The 23,685-nt window shown below is 33.9% G+C and overlaps 3 protein-coding genes across 9 annotated transcripts; 1 reads left to right on the forward strand and 2 right to left on the reverse strand.

Moving 5' to 3' along the window:
• Positions 1-896: 896 nt before the first annotated feature.
• On the reverse strand, positions 897-10,113 carry LOC109077997 (free fatty acid receptor 3-like). 6 transcript variants are annotated; one of them, XM_042741754.1, is made up of 6 exons: positions 9,315-10,113; positions 6,436-7,298; positions 6,158-6,251; positions 1,726-3,291; positions 1,437-1,507; positions 897-955 (listed from the first exon to the last, which is right to left on the reverse strand). In XM_042741754.1, the coding sequence occupies exon 4, from the start codon at positions 3,266-3,268 to the stop codon at positions 2,285-2,287; it is 984 nt and encodes a 327-aa protein (XP_042597688.1). In that variant the 5' UTR covers positions 3,269-3,291; positions 6,158-6,251; positions 6,436-7,298; positions 9,315-10,113; the 3' UTR covers positions 897-955; positions 1,437-1,507; positions 1,726-2,284. The 6 variants fall into 6 exon arrangements, with proteins under 6 accessions (XP_042597688.1, XP_018948846.1, XP_018948845.1 ...); XM_019093301.2 differs by lacking the exon at positions 897-955 and having other exon boundaries at positions 1,075-1,507; positions 6,436-7,287; XM_019093300.2 differs by lacking the exon at positions 897-955 and having other exon boundaries at positions 1,075-1,507; positions 6,436-7,295.
• A 75-nt stretch (positions 10,114-10,188) lies between these two features.
• On the reverse strand, positions 10,189-18,065 carry LOC109078001 (sialic acid-binding Ig-like lectin 10). Of its 2 annotated transcripts, none has more exons than XM_042741757.1 (3): positions 13,800-14,879; positions 12,886-13,146; positions 10,189-11,284 (listed from the first exon to the last, which is right to left on the reverse strand). In XM_042741757.1, exons 2-3 carry the CDS (start codon positions 13,136-13,138, stop codon positions 11,247-11,249), a joined length of 291 nt encoding a protein of 96 aa, XP_042597691.1. In that variant the 5' UTR covers positions 13,139-13,146; positions 13,800-14,879; the 3' UTR covers positions 10,189-11,246. The 2 variants fall into 2 exon arrangements, with proteins under 2 accessions (XP_042597691.1, XP_018948856.1); XM_019093311.2 differs by lacking the exon at positions 13,800-14,879 and adding an exon at positions 17,867-18,065 and having other exon boundaries at positions 10,190-11,284.
• A 311-nt stretch (positions 18,066-18,376) lies between these two features.
• Positions 18,377-23,576, forward strand: LOC109078000. The gene is made up of 6 exons (XM_019093309.2): positions 18,377-18,511; positions 18,648-18,701; positions 19,561-19,878; positions 20,053-20,292; positions 22,272-22,353; positions 23,202-23,576. Exons 2-6 carry the CDS (start codon positions 18,653-18,655, stop codon positions 23,242-23,244), a joined length of 732 nt encoding a protein of 243 aa, XP_018948854.2. The 5' UTR covers positions 18,377-18,511; positions 18,648-18,652; the 3' UTR covers positions 23,245-23,576.
• The last annotated feature ends 109 nt before the right edge of the window (positions 23,577-23,685 follow it).

Raw genomic sequence — 23,685 nt, forward strand, 5'->3', positions numbered from 1 at the left:
ATATATATATATTAACATCTGATGAAAATTTATATTGGTCTGAATACAGGAATGCAGACTTTAAAAACTTTATCTGATCTGTGTGGTTAATTTAAAGGTTTCTTGAGGCATTTTTTTCCCACAATGATTCTTAAATAGCACCATCTTGTGGCCTCATTTAATATAAAAAGAGGGGGAAAAACTGTGTAAAAATAAATAAATGATTAAAAATAAATAAATGCACATTTTGATTACAATAAATAAATAATCAAAAATATATTACAATAAATAAACAATTATAGAAACAATTAAAAATATATATTTCTACAATATTTTACATGTTTTAATTAATATTAATTTTTCACAGTTTAAAATGGGTCTTTATACATAAAAATATATAGCTGTGTCTGATTATAAGGACATTTTTGTTTCATTTTGAATAATTCTGTACCACGTTGAGTCAGCTACCAGGTAAGATCATTTAAATTTGCTCTTAAAGCTATAGTTCACCTAAAAATATAAATTCTATCTAGATTTACTCGCCTTCATGTCTTTCTAAACATATATGACCTTCAATCTTCTGTGGAACACAAAATAAATTTTAAGAACATCCAGACAACATTGGACCCTGTTGAGTTTCCTAGTATACACTAAAACAGACGTGTTTAAATCTTTGTGTTTTACAGAACAATGAAATGTAGCATTTTATTACATCTAAAGTGAAATGTATTTAAATGAACTGCACGTCTCAGTTTATCAGTCACTCCTGGAATTTTGTGATATCTGTTTGAAGAAGCATTCAAGTTTAATACTGCCTTTTTATCTGTATTGTGCAGTGGAGATCTTTATCATGATCTTTATTTTTATGCCTCGGAAACATTATAAAAACCAATAAAAAAATGATCAGAAAGTGTCCCACTTTACCTGGATTCCCCCTGTATCACACAACAGGAAAGTGTGTGTTGTTTCACACGCTCTGCCACAGGAAAGATACGAGCTCTTTTTAGATGCTGTCGCAAGGCTAAAATAAAGATGCAGCTTTTGCTAAAGTAGAAGTAGGGCAGAGAAGATACAAACTCACGTGGACAGTGGACTGCTAAAGTGGACAGCATTGCTGAGAATAATACAGTAGCAGCTATAAATAGATGTGATGTTTATGGCTGTTATCTAGTAAACTTGCATGGTATGATGGCAATGCACTAAAGAATGCAAACTCACATGCAATGCAATGCACAAAAAATATTTAGGCAAAACTGTACGAAACTCACATGCAATGCAATACAATGCACAAAAGGTATTTAAGCAAAGCTGTACGATCTTTGAACTTGTTTATTTAAAGAATGCACATCTATTTGTTTGCATTCCCATTCATCTTAATATCAGTGGCTTGACTAGCAAATGCAGTCTTGTAAGTAAGCAACGTGCAACCTGCCATCTTTGCTCATGGAAAAACATACCTGTATGAGCCAATCATTTGAGCTGTTAATGCAACTGCACCACATGCAATTCAACCGTCCTCCCACCCGCACTAAAAAAAATAGACACAGTGTAGTTACTAGATGAACACCAAAACTGTGACATTCAAGTGTAATAATAGACAGAGAGATAATAAATTCCGATAACTGAGTTATGAAACTAATCTGCTTCAGTGACACCAAGTATTTAGATTATATGTGATAATTAGATCCATTATTAGCCATTTTAAACAGAACTGATCAAATAAGTGATTCAAAATCCAACCTGTACCTCCAAACGCTGTATCAGGAACAGGAAGCGACATCACAGGAACATGTTTGTGTTGGTCTGTCTCAAGAGATGGCAGGTTATAAACAAGCAGTGCATATTAAGTGCTGTGTAGAAAATAAACAGCATTCATGCATAATGAGTGAGTAGTTCAGGACGGAGGAATAAAGAACGGATGCATAATTTGTATTAGTTTCTTTTATTAAGCAAAGAAAACTTGTTTTACAAAGTTGTTTTGATTATATTTATAGCATTGCTGTTAGTGAATGCTGCGTATTAGTTCAAATGTTAGATGAAAAAATGCAGATACAATTGCTTTTTGCACTGTAATTTGTTTTCTCAAGCTCTTCGTTTCATTGTGAACGAAACGGCTGCCGCAAAGGTTTAGGTTAAATAGTCATGCAATCATGCTGGAACCATTTCTGTGCTGCTCTTCTGTCTATCCATAAAGCATTGGGTCATGGTGGTGCATCAGAATTATATTAATTGGCTTTGGACTGAATGGTATGCATTGCTGATGCACACGCAGGCAGATTATTAATGCAAAAACTGGCTTGAAATGTTAGCGGATGCTGTCATCAGTGCTCTGCGTACGCTCGTCTGGTTTCCCACGGTTGAATAAAGGGCAGCAGAGAGCCGAGCGGCAGTAACGAGGGAGCAAACGCCTCGCCAGCCCCTGCAACACCTTCTTGAAAGTCGCTCTGAGTGCAGAAGAAGAGAAGTAGAAAATGAAAGGGTCGAAACATGCATTCAGCGTGCTGGTGAGTAAAGCAGGTTCTCTCCATTCAGAGCTCTTGCCGCTTATGAATCCCTCCACGTGTGAGATGTTGAAGGGCATGAAACAGATAACGAAGACCAGAAGTGTGCCCAACGCCATCCCGATGGCTCTAAACCGCTTCTTGACGTTGACGTTGGATAGTCGGGAAAGTATGCGGATGCAGTGGATGTAGCAGAAGAAGCAGATAAGGAAAGGGATCAAGAAGAAGACAACAGAAAGCTCCAGGCGAACCGGAAGGAGGATCTTGAGTTGTTCGTCAGTGAATTCGTCATAACAGGTGTTACGTTTGGATGGATCAGTGGTGTTGGGGTTGAAATAGTTGTGGTATTGAATGATGTAGACGATACTGCAGTGCGCCATGGAGATCACCCAGAATATGACGCAGGCTATCACTGCACTCCTGGGGTTGCGTTTGAGCTTGTATTTAATGGGGAAAGCCACACCCAGGTAGCGCTCCACGCTGATGGCCGTCAGGTGAAGGACGCTGTTGGCGATGACCGAGTAGAAGATGAATCCCGACAGCGGGCAGAGGAAGTAAGGCAGCGTCCATTTCATGTTGGCCGCCTCCACCATGCGAAACGGCAGGAAGAAGAGGAAGATCAGGTCGGAGATGGTTAAACTGAGTAACAGCACGTCCATTGGGGTGGAGCGCTGGCGGATCTTCTGCAAGAAGGTGTAGAAAGCCAAGACATTGGCGGGAAGGCCTGTGATCAGAGTGAATCCATAGACCGCTAACACCAGGTTACTCATAGCCACCGTCCACGCCATCGTCACTAAATGCAGTGAACGCTCTGTAAGAAAAGACAGAGAAAATGAGAAACTGCAAGTATTTTACTACTGAAGTCCATTTCCTGCACGAGAGAAAAAATAATGCTTAGGTAAATATGCAAGTCCAACATAAGTCAAAAAATCTATTTTATTTATGAAAAAAAAACAGTTATGAGATAAAAGCCAAAATTATGACAAAAAAAAAAATAGATATGGAAATTATGATCTAAAATCTCATAAATATGAAATAAAAAGTCCATTAAGAAGGAAGAAATCTAAATTATAACATATGTCCTATGACTTGTGTCATAATTATGAGATCTTGACATATGTCAGATGCAAGATACAAAATAATGTCACACTGAGATAAGTCGTAATTATGACAAAAATTCAATTGTTAAAAACAAAAGTAGCCTAATTCTGATACATGCAATGGCTATCCATTATGACATGTAGGTATTTTTACATTCCTGTAGCCTACACAATGATAATATTTTACATTTGAATCTTTTAATGTTTCATATTTAAAAATGTTTGTGTGCTGCTGCCCTGTGTTTAATAAGCAAAGTGAACGTGCATTGTGGACCCACCAGAGGCACATTTTCTACTAACGCGCTCTTTAAATAACAACAAAATATTGCACCTTTGACTGTAGACTAGGTTTGAGTTGGTCTATGGCGCAGTTTATTTTCAGTTCCTCGAAATAGTAACGTGCTAACAATGCCTGAACACACCTCTATTTTAGGGTGCACAAATGAGCGCAAATGCATTTGCTATTTAAAAAACACAGCGCAGGATGGGAAAATGAGAACTGCGTCTGGCTAAAACTAGCAAAAACACTTGCGCCGCACTCATAGCGCTACTATGTCAAGTCATGAATTCATCAATTATGAGGTAAGACTTATGACGTAGATCGTAGATGACTTATGATCAATTGTAGATTAAAAATCATCATACACTATGACAAAAATTTGTTTTTAAGTTAAAAAAGTTTAAATGAGATACTAAGTCAAAACTATGAGATAACGAGATTATGAGATAAAATATGACAAAAAGTCCAAAAAATTACAGACTAAATCATAATTATGCGAGTCTTATGATATATAAAGTAAATTATGAGATATAATGTCTTAATTTTGACATCCTACAGCAAGTCACAATTATGAAAAAAGTCTAAACTGTGAGACAAAATGTCAAAATGACATACTAAGTCATAATTGTGCATTAAAAAATATGTATGACTACTATGAGTCAATTATGAGATAAAAAGTGAACTTATGATGAAATGATAATTATGGAAGTCTTAATTATGAGATAAAGCATAATTATGACAACATGTCAATCCATAGCTTACATCCTAAAGGTGTGTTGACTGATTTCAGATGATTCTCTAACTTTCACCATTTTGCTAATTCACAGGCATTTCTGATCATTTTGCACTGATAACTGCCATGTCTGTTCATTTTAAATGAGGTGGTGGCACACAAAATCATTGCAATCCTTAAATCCAAATGTTTGGTAAAGATATGCTATTCATCTGAGCAGAATGAGAGTTAATATCTGATGGCCCTCAAGCAAGAGCAATGCATGCAATACTCCAGAATTCAAAGTGTCTCATTAAAAAATTTAAATAACTTATTTAACTTAAAGATCTTTAAACCCTTTCAACCTTAAGAAAAATAAGAAAAAAAAAAACAATCAATTACAAATACATTTATACACAACAGGAAGCTGATAATCATCTCTTCAATGCTAAAAACTGGCATGCAATGGTTTTATTGTCTTTAGTATCAGTGTAATATTGCTTGACAAGGAGTTTTTCCACATTCAAGTAATTGTCCTCTACAGGCACTGGTAGAGTATCTAATCCAGTATCTTGATCACACAATGGAGCTTTAGGGTAGTAAAGAATATTTTTGGTAAGTAGGCCACTTATTAATGGAAATAAAAAGAGTTCAATACAGATGGGATTGACTAAACCCAACAACTGTGTTAAATATGCATCTACTGTATCCATGGAATAATAATAAAAAAAGCATGCAGTATGTTTAGAATAGGCTCAAATGAATTCTAAATATATAGTACTGCATTTCAGGAAATGCATGTAGAAACTTGTCACAGGATTAGGTGTTATAACTGAGAACAAAATAATTTCACAACACACATACAGAGATCAGAATGCATGATTAGGTTATAATTTTTTATAGAGTTTTTGGAATATCTATGCAACAACTGAGACATCCTTTTGATAGAGAATTTACAATTACTACACGCTACTAAAAAATATTAATATTCAAAATAAATTTGGTCTATATGTGTATATATATATATATATATATATATGAACGTGAGATATGAAACTAGTTAAAAGGAAATACCAGCCATGCAAGATATAGGTTATAAGTGACAGTGGGAAAAAAAAACCCAGACTTTGTAGATCTAGCTCCTTCTCAAAACTGAAAGAAATGTATGAGAGAATTCGATGTATATATTATATATCTGCATCCAATGTTAACTAGCAACATCTACGTTTCAGAAAAAATGTCATTATTAGATATGAAAATGTACAAATACAATTAAAGAAATTCTTATGATCAATAATAAAAAAAACCCTCAAAATAATTATAGCATTTCATGCTTAGTTTTTTTCTGTAAATATTAAAATGCATGTTATCTCATATGAGGAACAAATATTTATATATTTGATTTTTAGGAATATATAATTATATATATTTAAATGTTTTCTCTGTCACCTATAGATCAGAGAAAATGTTCTGATCAAAACTGAAAAAGGTTATCTGTTAAAGGATTAGTCGTCAAAGAAATCATCACAATTTAAAAAAAAAACAATCTTAAAAAACAAAATAGTAGTAGAAAAATATTTTATACCTTAATTAATCAGCCCACACCACAGATTCAGAAGTGATAATGTTACGCTCCTTTTAAGCTTTTTCTCATTATGTCACTTTGACACATGCTGCACCTACAATGACAAAACAGGAAAGAAGCGAGACATTTTTTATTTACTGAAGGAAGTGAATTTATTTCCCCAACAGTAAGGAACACTTTTTTTTGTACAATGCATGTATGTAAATACATGCACACTGATATTAATTTAATCTGCATTTGCAATTAAATCAAAGAGGTAAGTTTCTTCTTCTACAAACCTCTTCTTGTGACTTCAGTAGTGCTCTGTTACTTCACTTGCAAATTGATTTCTGTGTCTAACTTTGAGAAATCTTGTATTAAAGATGTAATGAAGAACAAAGCGATGCAAATTGGGAGAATTGATTTGTAAAAACCTCCTGTTTGCTCACAGTACATGACATAAACCATCTGACCAAACATTTGCTTTTCATCATATTTTTGCTAGGCCTGTCAGCAACCGATTTTACTTAAACTCATTAGCATTTTCCACATCATTAACATAAAAATTAAAGAGCTTAATTAATTACACGTCCGTAAGGTGGGTCTCCTTCATACTCAAATGCACAATCCATCCACAAAAGCACCGTAGCGGATCGCACTAATTGAGCGGCGCTACAAGAAGCATCTGTGAGCAGAAAGCTGAATAAATAGTTGCGAGAGGACAAACAGTGGCAGTCTATTATTTATCATTTAGTAGTTCAGCTCTGCCAGCCATCCTAATTCATTTGGATTTTGTTCAAGTCTTCCTGTCAGTGGAAAAACACTGCATTGTGTTTTATTTTCAGACACTTGAGAGCAAGAAAAATCCCAGAGCAGCATTGTTCAGACGGATGAAATTCACACTGTGTCCTGTTCACATGCCTACGTGACAGCAGTGCAGGAGAAACAAAAAGATCAGTCTTTTTATCAATAATGCCGTGTCTCTGACCAAACAAAGATTTGTAGGGCACAATAAGCCGAGGGCCGGAGGAATGGCTGAGCGTTTGTTTCTTTCCACCAGAGAGACACTGTGCTTTGTATGAAAGTTTTTCGCAGTGCGAATGGTGTCGAGTCAGACGAGCGCTGCATTTTCTCAACGTCTGGGTCTGCCTCTGTGGACCTGCTGGAGAGAAGGAGGAGAAAAGAAAGAACAAAATGCTTTATTTGATATAAATCATGTCTAAAGGCCTTTTCACATTACTGGAGTCAGCGTTGCCCAATGAACTGAACTCGGCAGCTGCGACAGCGCTGGCCCAGCTTTAAAGTTCAATTTCAACTTCAACCCCATTCGCTGACCTTTTTTAATGATTTTGAAAGCCAATGAATAGCAGACCATTTGCATGACGTATGAAAAGTCTGCCTGTGCAATGATAAGTTCAACTCTGCATTTAAGTTAATCATTCAGAATAAAAGGAACTACTGTCAAACTTTAAGGTGTCGAATGCATCATAATGCATTTAAATAAATAAATAAATAATTCTATATTTATTTACTTATTTTTAACACTTTCACATACTTTACTGCTTGTTTGGCATTTTCCATGTATCTTGTAACTGTAATTTTGTCCATGAGAGTCAAGTCAAACTGAAAGTCTGATTAGAAACTAATTTGGTAAAACTTTGCAATAAGGTCTCATTTGTAAACATGGAACAATACTTTTACAGCTTTTACCAATCTTACTGTTATCTTAGTCAAGACTCATTAACTCAAAAGTTGTATCTGGTAACATTAATGCACTGATACAAACAATGATCAATTTTTATTAACTAACATAAAAACAGTCATTGTCAGCTAATGCATTAACTAATGTTATCAACTGACCTAATTTAAAACATTAAGAGCACCCAGAGACAATAAAACATTGTGAACTATATTTTTTCTTTCTACAGTGAAACAAAACAATCACCACAGATTCTCTTCTAGGTTCAACTACCATATGTGTTTTCACTGTTTACCATACACATTGCCCATTTTTGTGCCTTGCAACCTCATTAGATTGCTTTTCTGTGATGCTGTCTGCAGTGCGTTTTACATGGAAGTCAAAACAGAGCACTGAAGACTTGATACAAGATATGAAAGAGCCTTAACATATTTGCATATCCATAAGTGACTCATATAGAAACTGTGAAACCAATAGCATGTGTTAATTTCTCATTAGCCTGCTGCTGAGCTGACAATGCGGTATTGTAATGAGCATAAATATACACTCTTAAGCATAAAGGCTAAAGGGTGATTTCGCAGTAATGCCACAAAGCAACCATTTCAGGTCCCCCATCACTAAAGCATGGATATAAATATTGCACTGTAAAAATTTCCACCCAATTCAAGTACTCCAATCTATCAGTTAACATCTTGTGAAGCCAAAATATTCTTTAAAAAATCTTGTTTTTTTTAAAGAAACAAATCCATCATTAAGAATTTTTATTTATTTTTTAACTTCAAACCATTCTCTATCCATAATATTGCTTTCTCCAGTGAAAAAGTGGTCTGGTCTGACTCAGGAGAGAAATCAGCACAGGTCAAGCACCGTTTACAAGCCAAAACAGTTCAAAACAGCTCTAAACAAATATGTTGGTGGATACTGATATGAGAGACAACAGGGAATGAACCTTTTTTAACTGGAGTAAGCGTAATTATGGATTATGGACTCATTTTTTTGGGCCCGATGCAACAGTTTAAAGTTAAATCCTCTTAATGATGGATTTGTTTCTTACAAACATGCAGCTTTTCACTTTTCAAGACATTAACTGATGGACTGGAGTGCTTTGGATTACTTGTGGATTACTGTGATGTTTTATCTCTCATTCTGGACTCTCATTCTGACGGCACCCATTCACTGCAGAGGATCCATTGATGAGCAAGTGATGGAATGCTAAGTTTCTCCAAATCATGAAGGAACAAGCTCATCTACCTTGGATGGCCTGAGGATGAGGACATTTTCAGCAAGTTTTCATTTTTGGGGGAACTATTCTTTTTTCATTTTTAATTCTAATCAAATTGGCTGTAAAAGATATTTCAAATCCTTTTTAAAATCTTGTCTAGTTGAAACTTGTATAACTTAAAAATGAAGTTGAAATTTCATCAGCCACAAAATGTGAGAATGCATTTCACTCATTTAAAGTAGTATCAGGTTACGTACCTGTCGCATATGGGTTGGGTGTCCATGCATGGTTGCATGCATGGGATTCACTCCCAGCATTCGTTGAGGGGTCATATGCAACACTCGAGTCTGCCTGTGCACGTTTGGAGATCTGTGTCTGTGTTGCACGTTTACAGCCAGCCTGCTTCATGCGTTCACGCAGAAGTTTCTGGAACTCATCCAGCCGCAGCACCGGAGGAGGAGTAGGAGGCCTCTGGGCTGCTCTGTTGAGCTGCTGGACGGGTTGAGAATGTCAAGGGTTCTGCAAGGCAGCTTGAGTCTGCTGGATCCGGATGGGGAAAGCGTTATCGTTCTGGGCGGTGTGTTGGCGAAGTGCAGCCTCAGTAAGAGGAATGGATGGCTGAGGCATGGCCTGATTTGGTCTAGTGCCAGATTGTGCTTGAGGTATGGTCGTTCCCTTTGGTAGACCAATGGGGATTGGATTCTGACCCTGAGATGTTTGGGTTTGAGGCGGGTGTGCCTCACACGTCCTGAAAAGTGAAGCTGCGGGCTCTTTGATCGCCCTCTGGTGGCTGGCTGCAGTACAGGTCATAAACCCCGACCTCTCCATGTAAACAAATAAATTACACTTCCAATACAATTTTCCGAAAGATGGATTGGTCATTTAAAGTAGTTATCATGCTGATATATGTTCAACTGTTCGGCAAATTGTATGGTGCAGTGAATATGACAGCACCCAAAATACTATTAGAATACGAAATATGGTAGGTCATTTGCGGGGTAATTTTTACTTTACAAATTACAGTCATGGCCGATTCGCACGGGAGTAAGATCACAGACAACCTCCGCAATTATTACAAATGACTGGAGGTCACCAGGTAATACTAATCCCGTACGAATTGTGCTATGCTTTGGCTTCACTTTTCTATAGTGGAAGGAAGTGGAGACGCATCGGCCACCTTTTTTATAGTCTATGGTTTTGAGGTATTGCGGTCTGGATTTGAAATTAGACTTGCGGTTGTGTGCTTAAGTTCTGTTGGATTGATTGTCTTTGCACGTTTGGGTGCATTTGAGAGTGGTTAAGCACGATTGGTCTCTGGAGGTCCCTTCTTTGGGGGAAAGGAGCAGCTTGGATCAACCTTCCTGAAGATTCAGTTTCCCGGTATCTCAGAGCAGAACGATCCCTCTGTGCTTCTCATTGTGGCCAATCTGAAGATCCACTACTGTCTGAACTATAGACTTCAGGGTTGGGATATGCAGATGTTCCCTGCAAACGGTCACAAGGCATCTGTTGGAGGTGCGTTCTGAACGTTGAGTTCGGTCTTCTGCTGATGATCTTGAGTTGGCAGTTCGACGGTTTGCATTGGTTAGATTGGTAGGGTGAGAGTATCCAGTCTGAATGAGGCCGTTGGGTTGGTGACAACCATTTGTTGAAGCATTATTGAGCATTGTTTGTGTCTGATTACTCAATATCAAAGGGTCTGAGTTCAGCAAGCCATTCTGAGAATGATTTTGATGGTTGCTGTTAATATGTTGACTCTGTAGTGCACTTTCTGCATGTTGCTGGACCATCTGATTTGCTTCTGGAGGGTATGTGTTCAAGATGACATGCACCGTTTGAGTTTGTGAATTACTAAACTGGACATTACGTGGCAAGGTGTTGAGGTTTACATGAACTGTAGGCACAAGCGCACCAGGCGGAGAACTACCCGTTTTATGAGGATATTGGGATTGTGTTGGACAAACTGTGGGAACGATCTCTGAGGGCCATTGTTTGGATATGAATTGTTTTGATGCCCATTGTCTGGGACTGTGCTGAAGTTGTGTTGGAACACATCAGTGTTCAAATGGCCATTATGATGAAGTGGGTTGGAGTTGCTGGGCATGTTTTGTGACATTGTGTTGATGTTCCCATTGTTGTTATTGGGAATGGCGGTGAGGTTTTTTGGGAGTGAGTTGTGTAATGTGGGATCAGGGTGGTTTCCATTGACAAAGGCTCTGTTTGCAATCTGCAGAGAGGGAACATGTGAAAAGAGGTATTATTGTAAATTGAAAGAGATGTTAAGGCTCATCGTGTACTCTGCAATGAATACAAGGTGCTTTTATGTGGCTTTTACATTTTCTAAAAGTAATTAGACTGGTTTTGTTATTCTTTTCTTGCAAAAAGCAAGTATGAGAGTGTCAATATAAAGATGTTTTAATAGCATATTACAGTAAGTTCAGAAACTGACAAGTTCAATTCTTGATGATTCATTTACATCATCTGTGTGACATTGTTTATTGTAAGCAAATGTTGCTGATTAATACTTTGTGTTGATATACTGGTTCATTCAACTGAAAAATATGTATTTTTTCTTGTAAAGTTTAGTACAAAAAAATTTTACTGAAAAATAACAAAAAATATATATTGCTACTATATTTTACTCTTTTTGTCATTTTAAATAATATACAAAATTAAATGTATAATATATAAAATAGTATTATTATTGCAAAATATATACATAATATGAATATTATATAATTAATATTATTTATTTTTCCAAGCAACATATGAATAAAATCTAATTTGCTAATTATTACAACATATGGATAAAGTCTAATTTACTAATTATTACAACATATGGATAAAATCTAATTTACTTTAATTATAATTAGTACTAGTAATAGCAGTAAAAATTTTGAAAAAAATAAATATATATTTTTAGCCATATTGTCCAGCCTTCAGAGATATTATTTTACATTACATTGCACTACATTTAATTTTTCTCATTTAATTTTTTAGACTTTTTTTTTTACTGTTTCTAACAATGATACTTTTCTAAACAACAACTGTCACATTACTACTGTGAGGAGTCAAACAATAATAATAATCTAAATATTTTAAAACATTTTTAGTTTTATAGCTAATTACAACTATTATTAATACCAATAATAATATGCAATCTTTTTATTTGTACAAAATATATTACTATTATTATTACTATCATCATTATTTGTACAAATAAAAATATATATATTTTTAAATATTTCGATTTTTTTTAGCTATATTGTCCATCCCTAAGAGGTACTACCCTGCATTACACAGAACACAATAAGAGAAGTCTCCGATCAACTGTAAATATGAGCATATAATCATGTCAGACTTTTCAGCATCATAAAACACAACAATAAACTGAAGCATTTAGAAGGGACGTACTTTTTCTTTGTCGCAGAAGCAAAATAATTACAGTGATAATTATGATGATTGCAACAATGATCCCTGCTGAGACACGTACCTGTAAACATGATTTTCATATTTCACATATGAAGAACTAGATTAACAAGCACTTTTAATAACAGCAGACAGAAATAGAGCCAGGACATAAAGGGCAGAGAAAAAACACATCACAGAAACATCAATAATGGAGCCAGCAAACAGAAGAAAGTATCCTGCAAAGGAAAATCATTATAGGCGGATGAAAATTATGACTCCTTCTAGAGAGGTGACATGTGAATTTATCAATCCTGTGGTTGATTACTCCCTCTCCGCTCAAGAAAATGAATGTCAGGCCGAAGAATGAACTGACAGATGCATCTGTCACCAAAGTGCCACAGAGAGCCATTAACTCACCCACAATGGCCAGGTCTATCTGCTGCTTCGATGTCCCTCCTGTGACGTCATCCCGTGCGATGCAGGCGTAACGGCCACTCTGATTGGTGGAGAAGATCTGCAGACTCAGCACGCCACTCCCTGATTGGCCGGCGGTCACCGGCTGGTCGTTAAGTTCCCATGAGAAGCAGGCGGGAGGTAGAGAGGCAGACGTACAGGTGAGACGAACCGTCTGTCCGACCGTAGCATTTCCACCGCGGGGCGTCTGGATCATCTGAGGAACTGACAAAATTATAAAATAAAAATGCTAAATGAAAATTTACAGGAACCTTAAAAGGTGTGTCAGACTGTCACACTGTAAAGTTGGTCACATAAATAAATAAATAAATAATAAAAAAGGTAAAAAAAAATTTTTTTTTTACTCATATTGTATCACTGTATGATTAATTATATATCAATATTTGTATATCTTATAATTATTTTTACAGAAAATTCAGAGAAACAATGCTAGCTATGTGGGATTTAATATATAAGATCTAAAATAATAATAATAATAATAATAATAATACAGTAATTCAGTTTAAGTTTATATGTAGTGTATTTAACAATACATACTGTTTCAAAGAAGCTTCACAGAAATATTAATTATAATATATAAAAAAGTTACAGTAAATATTTAGACATTTAAGTGTTATTCTGTCTCTGTCTTACCATGTATTAATGTCTATTTTTGATAATCCTGCAATTTAATACTTGTGCTTCATTTCAGTTCATTATTTTCTTTTTATATCTGAAACTTGTTGGACACCAGTCAAAAGATCTGATTACGCATGAGTAACGCATGAGTAAGTCTGACATCAGTGCAAAAAAATTGCTTCACATTATGAATCACTCGAGTTCAAAACAAAACACTCAAAACAATAAAACTAAATCACCGAACAGAACTGCAAAAACACTCTTTGGTTTCCTCCATCTGCCATTGGCTGGGCTATTGGTTGAGCCAGTGTTGTCATGTCCCTCAAACAGGTTGCAATTAGTCACTAGTGGAGCAGAAATGAATCCAAAATATGTATCGTATTGTATGTTATTGTTATGTTTGTCCAGGAAACCAGAACATTACAAGCTCTTTAGTCATTTTTTTCATGTTATGTGTCTCTGACCGCATGCTGCTGTCATAAAACATGCTCAAGAGATGTTCACACAAGGCTGACATGCAAAGAATATAAACTTGAGGTCTTATTAATGAAATTAAACTCAATATGTTTCCAGAGGGGCTTATTAATAACTTAAAATGACTTAAAATATGCCAAAAAAGAAGCAGTACAATAAGCTGAAACAACTAAAAATAAACTTAATATTTTATATTGGCTTCTTTATTTTCCACAGTCATGAAAAACCTGTTATTTTAGTATAATTGCAATATTATTATAGTTTTTATTAATATTTTAATACTAATAAATATATTCATAAAATTACAGTTGAACCCCTGATGTCACATGGATTATTTTACTGATGTCCTTGCTATGTTTCTGCCTTGATCCTGTAAGGATCCTTGGGGTCTATGGAGGGTCAGAGAGCTCTCAGATTCCATCAAAAATATCTTAATTTGTGTTCCGAAGATGAACGGAGGTCTTACGGGTTTGGAACGACATGAGGGTGAGTCATTAATGACAGAATTTTCATTTTTGGGTGAACTAACCCTTTAACCTTCCTGTTGTGTTGGGGTCAGTCGATTTTCTTACTGCTTGAAACACTGGTTAAACTAATTATTTTTTTGACATTTTGTGAATAATTTACATTTAGGGTCATGCAAGGTTTTGACACATACAGTAGATGTGTTTTGGAAAGGCCGAACAAATCAGGGTTATTATAGCTAACAAAGACTAAAGCTGAATTCAAAAACTATTTTTACTTGAAATAAAATAAACTTTAACTGAAATAAAATACTTTTTAAACAGTTATTTTATTTGCAGTTAAATGCCAAGGCAACATTTCATATTTTCATTTAGTTTACCTAAAAATATTTCTTAGTTTACTGAAATATCTAAAACTAATAATGAAATGTAAAAACAATATAGACATATTTAAATAAATAAATAAATAAATGACAACTAACTAAAATCAAATAATAATAATAATAATAATAAAACAAAAAAACAATAATAATAATAATAATAATAAAAATTAAAAAATCATAAAGTATAATTGTATTTCAATGATACTAAAATAACCCTGGTATAAATTTTGTTTTACAACTTTTATGTTTGGTTCAAACTGGCCCTCCAATTGGTTTACCTGTAATTTGTTAGAAATCAACACTTTGAAAAACAGCAAAAAATAAAAAATAAAAATAAAATAAATAAAAATAATTATCAATTATTGTAGCTTGTCAATCACTAAAACACAAAATACATGAAAAAATATCCAAGGATATTTTTTTTTATCTAGCGGAGTTTCAATCAACAATTCTATCAAGGGATGTTTTTTTTTTTTGATTGACATTACAAATAGGCAGAGAAAGCACAAATAGCAATAAATAAAATAGCAATAAATAAAATTTGCACTAAGTACAAATCAGGTTAATACTATTTATTCTTGTAGTAAGTGTACAAAGTCCCTACAAGTAGTCATGACAAAAATAAATATATTCTTTTCAAATTTTGTGTCTCTGCAGATAATTTTGAACATAAAAATAAGTGACTCCTAACACAATAGAAATTATAGAATAGAATTATTATTCTCACATATTTTATATTTTTAAGTCTACAATAGATGTTTTCTGTTTTTACATAAATCTCTATAGTGTTTTTGGCAAATTGCATAGAAACCAATGCAGGTCTATTTGACCTGCGAGACAAAAGCTGTCCTCATATATGTAACTGTAATCAGTTAAGAGTTACTGATAAAAAAAAATAAAATAAAAAAAAATGTGTAATTAAATTACAGTTACTTGTGTCACATAGTATGGGTCAAAAGTAACAATTTCCGAGTATGGGTCACTATACTTGGCCACACGTCACTTAACACACTTTATTCAATAACTGTTTTATTTATTATTTGGATTTATGCATATGATTAATTTTTTAAAGATTAACCTTTTTTTTTCCCCCCATTACATTGTTAGATGCCAGTTGTTTCACGTCATAACCATGCAAAGATTTTATTTCAAAAACAATATGTTATGGTTTTAAATCTGTATTTAATCTCAAAGTATTTGTGGTAGCTGTGCTTTAAAATTAAATTATAATAATATTAATTCAAGTGATGGAGGATTTTGAAAATGACTGTAATCAGTGTTGAGTACTGTAAGGTTAACCCTGCCTGGTTTGAATGATTAGAACATTTGAAAACATTATAAAACGTTTATAAAAGTAATAAAATGTAATCAGATAAGTAATTGCACTATTTGTCCATCTGATGAGGGACACATCAGACACCGTCTGTACTGTGAAGACGGCATCTTTCCCGGATGCCACCAACACCGGTGTCTTCTCGAGCTAAACTGGAGCGGGATCCAGACACACAAATCTATGGAGAGCTGCATGTAAAGAAAGCGAAAGCTGCTTCAGCTATTTGTTTAGTTACATTGATATTTCAAAACGTATTTGCATTAGATAAGAGTAACAAAGATATCAAAGCAAGTGTTATTTGATGCTATTCAAACGCTTCATCTTTTCTTTATTATATCTGCTCAGTGCTTTGAAACCCCATTTAAAACCACACAATACAAACAACAAAGAAATAAAGTTTAAATGTGATTGCATCTTCTGACTGAGAGAAATGAATGGTGTATTCACATGGGTGTAACATGAAGAGACACGCAAATAATGCGCATAAAAGAGCTTGAAATCGCACTTCAAACTAAACAGGAATGCTGTAAAACAAGTAGAACTCGATGTGTCTACTGTCTACACACTTAATCTTTACATTACAGTATGTCTTGCATCTGTCTGTGTGTTTTTTATTTTTTTATTCTTTGGCATGTGTTTTGAACTCAATAAGGTGTTGGTCATTATATACCCGATTGTTTTCACATTATTATTATTATTATATATATATATATATATATATATATATATATATATATATATATATATATATATATATATATATATATATATATATATATATAGTGCTGTCAAACGATTAATCGCGATTATTCGCATCCAAAATAAAAGTTTTTGTTTACATAATATATGTGTGTATACTGTGTATATTTATTATTTATATATATATAAATACAAACACATGCATGTATATATTAATGAAAAATATGCTATGTTTATATGTTAAATATATTTACATATAATATAAAATATAAGAATATAAATATATGCGTGTAATGTTTTAAAAATATTTACTGTGTGTGTGTATTTATATATACATAATAAATATACACAGTACACATACATATATTATAATTATCAAAATTGATATTTGTATTTATTTTTGCATCAGTTATGTATTGCATGTTGCATTTCTTTAGACTAAAGTTTAATATTTAGGAGGAAAGTATCCTGATAACACATGCATCATGTAGACGTCTATTTGATGTTTGCTCTTTCATCTTAAAGATGTATTTTCTTTAGGTTTGTGGATGTATTTTTACATTTCTTGCAATATAATAACACATAAAAAAAAAGCGTGTTTAAGATGTTTATCATTTTTGCATGCACATAAAACCAGTACAGGATACAGCAGTGTGTTCATCTCAGTCTGGAGGGCCTGAGCAAAACATTTCATTCGTTTCCAGATGTTTACTTCTATCACATATTAAAGCACATAAATCATAATAAGAGACATTCTGTCAAGATAAGAGAGATACTAACATCAATCACTGTCTCGTGCAGGAGCGCATATTAACAAGAGGCTACAATTAGCCAACAAAAGTTTGAATTAATTACACCGTATTAAAATGAGAGATTAAAGCTGGAATATACACTTACGAAGCGGGTTTTAATTTTTGTGTGCTACTTTGGTTTGCTTTCACTTTCTGATTTACCTGTTTCGCCTCACCTCGCCACCACAGCTGAGAAAGACCGAAATAATATCCTTCGCTGATGTAGAAAACGAAGTAATGTGGAAATAAACACGATCGCTGTTCATGTACAAACAGTTACTTAATAACACAACTCGCGCTTGAGATCTAATGTTTACGTCCTGTCAGAGTAAACCATCACCATGGCAACTTCTCTCTCTTCAGCAGATTCGCGCTTGTCCGTCATCGTTAGAAGAAAATATATTTATCAGAAATGTGTTAATAACATTAAATAAACAGATTTTAAAAAGTCTCTTTATATTTTGAATTTGTGCGTATTCCAACACGTTCTAAAATTAACGTTTATATATAAATAATGATTGGTTTGCTACTTCCTCGTTAACAAAAACAATACTTTATAACTTTCTTATCGCTACAATGTTTTTTTCCCCGTTTTTTTCAAGTATGCTAACCATTGAAATTAAATTAAACTACTTTCATACAGGAAATTATAAATGTAAATATTTTCAAGTCCGCATCATCGCACATCGTCATCACGTTACGTCACGCAGGCGTGTAGTTCAGGTGAAGTCTTTTATTATTATTTACCTGACCTCAATGCGACACGACAGAGAGAGTAAACACGGGATTTAAGCTTTGAAAGTCAAGGTAAGATAGTTTATTTCGATCTGAAGGGCATTTATTAACGTAACTTACGCAAGGTGCATCCAGTCAGTTTTTCGAGTGAGTGATTTAATCAGAAATAAAGCAGAAATAGTTTCTTTAATGATGTCTTATTTGTCAGGTGTCATGGGGTCATGGATGCTGGTTTGGATTCTGTGTGCCACAGTCACTCTGAGTGAGTCTGCTGTTATGAAATATTAGTTAAACAATGTAATATTACTTAAAAGACGAGGCTAAGCCCTTGTTTTGTTTTTTCATTTTGCTGGGCGGCAGAAAAAAAAAAAGCTAAAAAAAAGCAAACATGGGAATTATTTCTATACAAAAAATACTCTCTCAGAAACAAAGGTGCAATAGTCGTCACTGGGGAGGTATCTTTTCAAAGGGTACACTTTTCTGAGAGTGTATTAATAAACAATGCTGTTTAAATATTGGAATGCATTTTCATTAGAAAAAAGCAAAAAAAAACAATTCATCAGTTATTGAGTCCTTTGGAGTGACAAAATCAGTTTCTTAATTCTGAAAATCATTCTTAATCAGGAGCCCTATTAAGAAAATAAAATAATTTCTAAATAAACATGATTGCGTTTACATCCCCATTAGATTTACACAAAGAACACTGTCCGGAAAACAATATAGCTATTAAAATAAAGTAAAACATTAAAGCATAAATGAAAGTAGAAGTATGGAAATGATATCAGTACAGAAAACAATGTAATGCTATTTAAATATATTGCATTTTCTAAAATATATTTTATGTTACATTAAAAAATCTAATATTTTTTACACCAATTTTCAGTCCCTTGGAGTGACAAAATCCTATAATTCTGAGATAATTAGAAATATCAGTCCAACAGAAAATAAATAAGGGGTTTTCATGCTTGTACTTTTAAGTTTGTTAAAGTCTCACCTCCTGAAACGACTCCAAATCACAGAAAAATTACATACACTTTTCATTAAAATGGAAACGTAAAATAAAGAGTTACCAGTCAGTCGTTAGTTACTAAAAACTAATTCTTTTCAATAACTGTCACCAGTGCCTGTGTGTCTTCACGGAGCAATATCGGTCCGTTTTAAAACCGGACGGCCTCTGTATGTTGCGCTCGGACAAACTCTTGTTCTGGAAGCCGTGTTTGAGAAGGATCCAGAAGACAAGATAGACATAGTGACGTGGGACCGCGAGAGAGGAAGAGAGCATGTCAGGCTGTCACACAGAAACAGAATATCTTTGGAGAACGGAGATGCACTTCTGCGGGTCACTGATGTTGCAGAAGGGGACTTTGCGATCTACAAGGTCACTGTTACAGACAGGAACGGATACCAGCAGCACGACTCAATAGAAGTGCGAAAGACAGGTAAATAAGTTGCACTTTAACTATGCAAATCTTGTTTTATGACTAACCCGTGCACCAGATGTTTTGAATATTTTCTTCACATGCACAGCTATTTAAATTTAAAGGCACACACACACACACAAATAGTCAAACAGGTTTTCTTCTGTTCTTACGTACTTTTTCTTTTCTTTTCAGTGGAATCTCCAAAGGCGTCAATAACACGTGTGCTGGAGTGCGTTGTGGATAATCACGGCATGACTCAGTGGGACAGCCCTCAGTTTTCATGGCTGGTTGATGGTGTTACAGTAACCAATCAAACCGCCCTGTTAACAAATGGCAGTAGACTAGACATCTCTGAGATTAAGGGCGTTAACTACACCTGCATCATCAAGAGCAGCCTGGGGACGGTGACTACACATCATCAAATACCAGAAGGTATTGTTTAATTCCAAGAACTCATGGCATTTTTTAACTTTGAGAGGTAATTGTCCCATGTAAATGTTTTTTTTTTCACCCTAAAATGTTCATCACACCATGCCAAAAACACCAAGAGAAACAAGGAAACACTTTACAAAAATGTTCCATTAGGTAACAAAATTAACTAACCATGAGCAGTTCATTTGTTACGGCGTTTATTAATGTTTGTTGGGGAAATTTACTTTTAAAAGTCATGCGTTACAATATTGCGTTACACTCTGAAAAACTAATTATGTTACATTTGTGGAAATTAAATACTTTTGTGGAACTATAATGCATTATTGTATGTTACATTTTTGTTACTTTGTCTCATTTGTGCTGGACTTGCTTGTTTGTTTTTAATTAATTGTATCATTTTTGGGGGCAAATGTAAAACCACTTTCATACCAAGAGAGAAATGCATGAGCCTCATGCTGAAGGAAATGTCAGTTCACATCTGTAGAGGGCACAGATCAAACAAACCTCTGATATTTTCAGAGTAATGCATTAAAAAGTAATGCATTACTTTACTAGTTACTTGAAAAAGTAATCTGATTACGTACTTGTAATGCATTACTAATAATACAACTGTTCATTTTTTTAGTATATTTTTTCTTTCGGGCCATTACTGTAAATAATCGTTTTAACGCTCCCGTTGTGTTCTGGTCATTTTGACCTGGAGAGGACCGTGTGATGTTATTTAACAACAATAAAATATATATATATATAAAAAATATATACTACAATACAACAATAAAATAAAATATAAAATACAATAAAAAAAAAAATACACACAAACATCAAAAAATAATGCTTTATTTTTTATCTTTTTCTTTCCTTCTGGTTTTCTTTCTCTCGTTTAAGTGGATATTGTTAAAATTATCCAAAAATAATGTGTTATTTTTTAACTAATACAGTTGTAAATGTTGAAATTAACTAAGATTAATAAATGCTTTTTTCATTGATAGTTAATCTTAACTTTTGTAATTAACAAATGGAATATTATCGTAAAGTGTTGATGATTTAAAAGTGCCAATTCTCAAAGGCTTTTCATCAAAATCATCAAAATTTTTGCTCAATTTTGTGCACAACCCAATTCATATTCATGAGATAAGCTTTTGTTGATTCATCATAACCAGCTCATCTATGCAAATATGCACTTTTTGATAGTGGGCTATAGAACAGTAAACTTTCATCAGATCTTCCTCAGATTGTTTTGATGTTGACGAGCAAAAGTTATTAAACATTTTCAATATGCCTAACTATTCACCTACCAATTTGGGAACAGTACTGGTTAAATAAAAAATAAAGTACTGGTTAAATCTGCTTATAACCTCAGAACTGTTTGGCATAAAATCACATTTCTGCTGTTCATTAATTTTTAAAGGGGTCATGAGGAATTTTTAATATGTTCCTTGAGGTTTACTTATAATGTTTTTGCACAATAAATAAACAAATCTGTGGAAAGATGATTATTTTCAACCCTCATTCTGAACCTCTCTCAGAAACAGGCTGTTTTTTTCTTCGTATTTGGCCACTGTTATGATTGGCTAACGTCACTGCATAGGAAACAGTATCAGTGCCCTCTCACCATTGCATGTTTTGATTGTTTTGACAAAATAATCAATATAAAACCAATGCATTATGAAATCATTTATGTATGGTTTGAAACTTGCGGGATGTAATAACTACAAAGACCTCTTCTGTATCAAAAGATCAAGGGGATTTTGGTTTCTCATGTCAGGACCCCTTTAAATAATGCAGTGCACATGAAATCACTGTTGTGTTTGAGGCTAGAATTGTTGCTTGGGCTATATGTTGATTCATGTCTTGAGATGTAAATGTTTTCATTAAGTGGAAAAAAGTGTCTGTAAGTGGATTGCACTTAGCATATGATTTCTAAAGTAACATTAGCCAGCATGTTTACAGCTGCTTTTAATGTTTTGTGTTTGACTCAGAATCGTCAGCGTCTTGGCCCTGTTGTGCAGCACTGATTGCAGTTGTAGTTTTAACAGCAGTAATAATAACACTTGTGGCTGGGTAAGACCTCTCTTCTACAATATATATCTCATTTAGGACTGGTATATCAAATATTCCCAACAGATCTCAGAATATTTGTATACACTATACTGTATGTGACCCTGGAGCACAAAACCAGTCTTAAGTGTCATTTTTTTGAAATTGAGATTTATACATCATCTGAAAGCTGAATAAATAATATTTCCATTGATGTATGGTTTGTTAGGATAGAATAATATTTGTCCGAGATACAACTATTTGAAAATCTGGAATCTGAGGGTGCAAAAAATCTAAATATTGAGAAAATCACCTTTAAAGTGTCCAAATGAAGTTCTTAGCAATGCATATCACTAATCAAAAATTAAGTTTTGATATATTTACGGTAGGAAATTTACTAAATATCTTCATGGAACACGATCTTTACTTAATATCCTAATGATTTTTGGCATAAAAGAAAAATCTATAATTTTGAACCATACAGTGTATTGTTGGCTATTGCTACAAATATACCCCAGAGACTTAAGACTGCTTTTGTGCTCCAGGGTCACATATACTTTTTATCATTTAAATGCAACTTTCATTTGTCCACTGAGTTTCTTAAAGTCATTAGATTACTTTCATGATAGCGTTGTTTGATTTAATATCATCTCTGATGCAGACTTCAGTAACAAACTGTGTTAAATCTTTGATTTTACTTTTTAATATATTAAAATGTTAAAAAGTAGCACAAAATTTGCATATAAATCACAATGTATATATGAATGTTGAGATGCATCAAATGTTGGTGAAAGGCTGAAAAATAGATCAAGATATAATATTAAGGCTTTATCCCCCAAACTTAGTCTTTTGACACACTTTTATTTTTACAGGTTCATTGTCATGAAGAAATACAAGATCAATTCCATCCTTTAGCAATACTGAACACTCACAGACAACCTTTTTTTTTTTTATTATTATTGTTTTATCATAACAATTTTGGTTTGTAATTTATTTTACGTAAGTACTATTTAACATCATATGCTTTTCCCTCTTATTTATGACTTTAATTTGAATTGCAGAAATGCTGTTCATGCAACTCTGCGTACTGTACGTATATGTGACTCTCAAACAGTTTTCAGCTTCCAGGTTTAAATGTTCTCAGCATGCTTTCTTACTATCGAAACTGTTAGCTGTTTCCCTGCAGTTTTTCCGTTTGGTAGATTTGATAAAATTCTTGTTTTATGTCAAAAGAATGTTCTTGTGTTCATCGTAAAAAAAAAAATGAGAGCTTCTGTTCATTTGGCCAATCTTTATAGATGTGAGTTGTTAAAATGACTACTACTGTATGTATCGTAAAGATATAAGCTGTTTTGT

This window comes from Cyprinus carpio, chromosome B16 (genome assembly GCF_018340385.1).
Source record: "Cyprinus carpio isolate SPL01 chromosome B16, ASM1834038v1, whole genome shotgun sequence".
Classification (NCBI taxonomy): domain Eukaryota; kingdom Metazoa; phylum Chordata; class Actinopteri; order Cypriniformes; family Cyprinidae; genus Cyprinus; species Cyprinus carpio.

What these genes read in the sequence shown, in the direction of transcription:
- LOC109077997 (XM_042741754.1), bottom strand. Translation starts at nt 3,268, where the DNA reads ATGGCGTGGACGGTGGCTATGAGTAACCTGGTGTTAGCGGTCTATGGA.
- LOC109078001 (XM_042741757.1), bottom strand. Translation starts at nt 13,138, where the DNA reads ATGATCCAGACGCCCCGCGGTGGAAATGCTACGGTCGGACAGACGGTT. An exon ending in GATAGACCTGGCCATTGTGG is followed by an intron (nt 11,285 to 12,885) that starts GTGAGTTAATGG and finishes CCCTCTCTGCAG; the next exon opens with ATTGCAAACAGAGCCTTTGT.
- LOC109078000 (XM_019093309.2), top strand. Translation starts at nt 18,653, where the DNA reads ATGGGGTCATGGATGCTGGTTTGGATTCTGTGTGCCACAGTCACTCTG. An exon ending in AATAGAAGTGCGAAAGACAG is followed by an intron (nt 19,879 to 20,052) that starts GTAAATAAGTTG and finishes TTTTCTTTTCAG; the next exon opens with TGGAATCTCCAAAGGCGTCA. An exon ending in ATAATAACACTTGTGGCTGG is followed by an intron (nt 22,354 to 23,201) that starts GTAAGACCTCTC and finishes TTATTTTTACAG; the next exon opens with GTTCATTGTCATGAAGAAAT.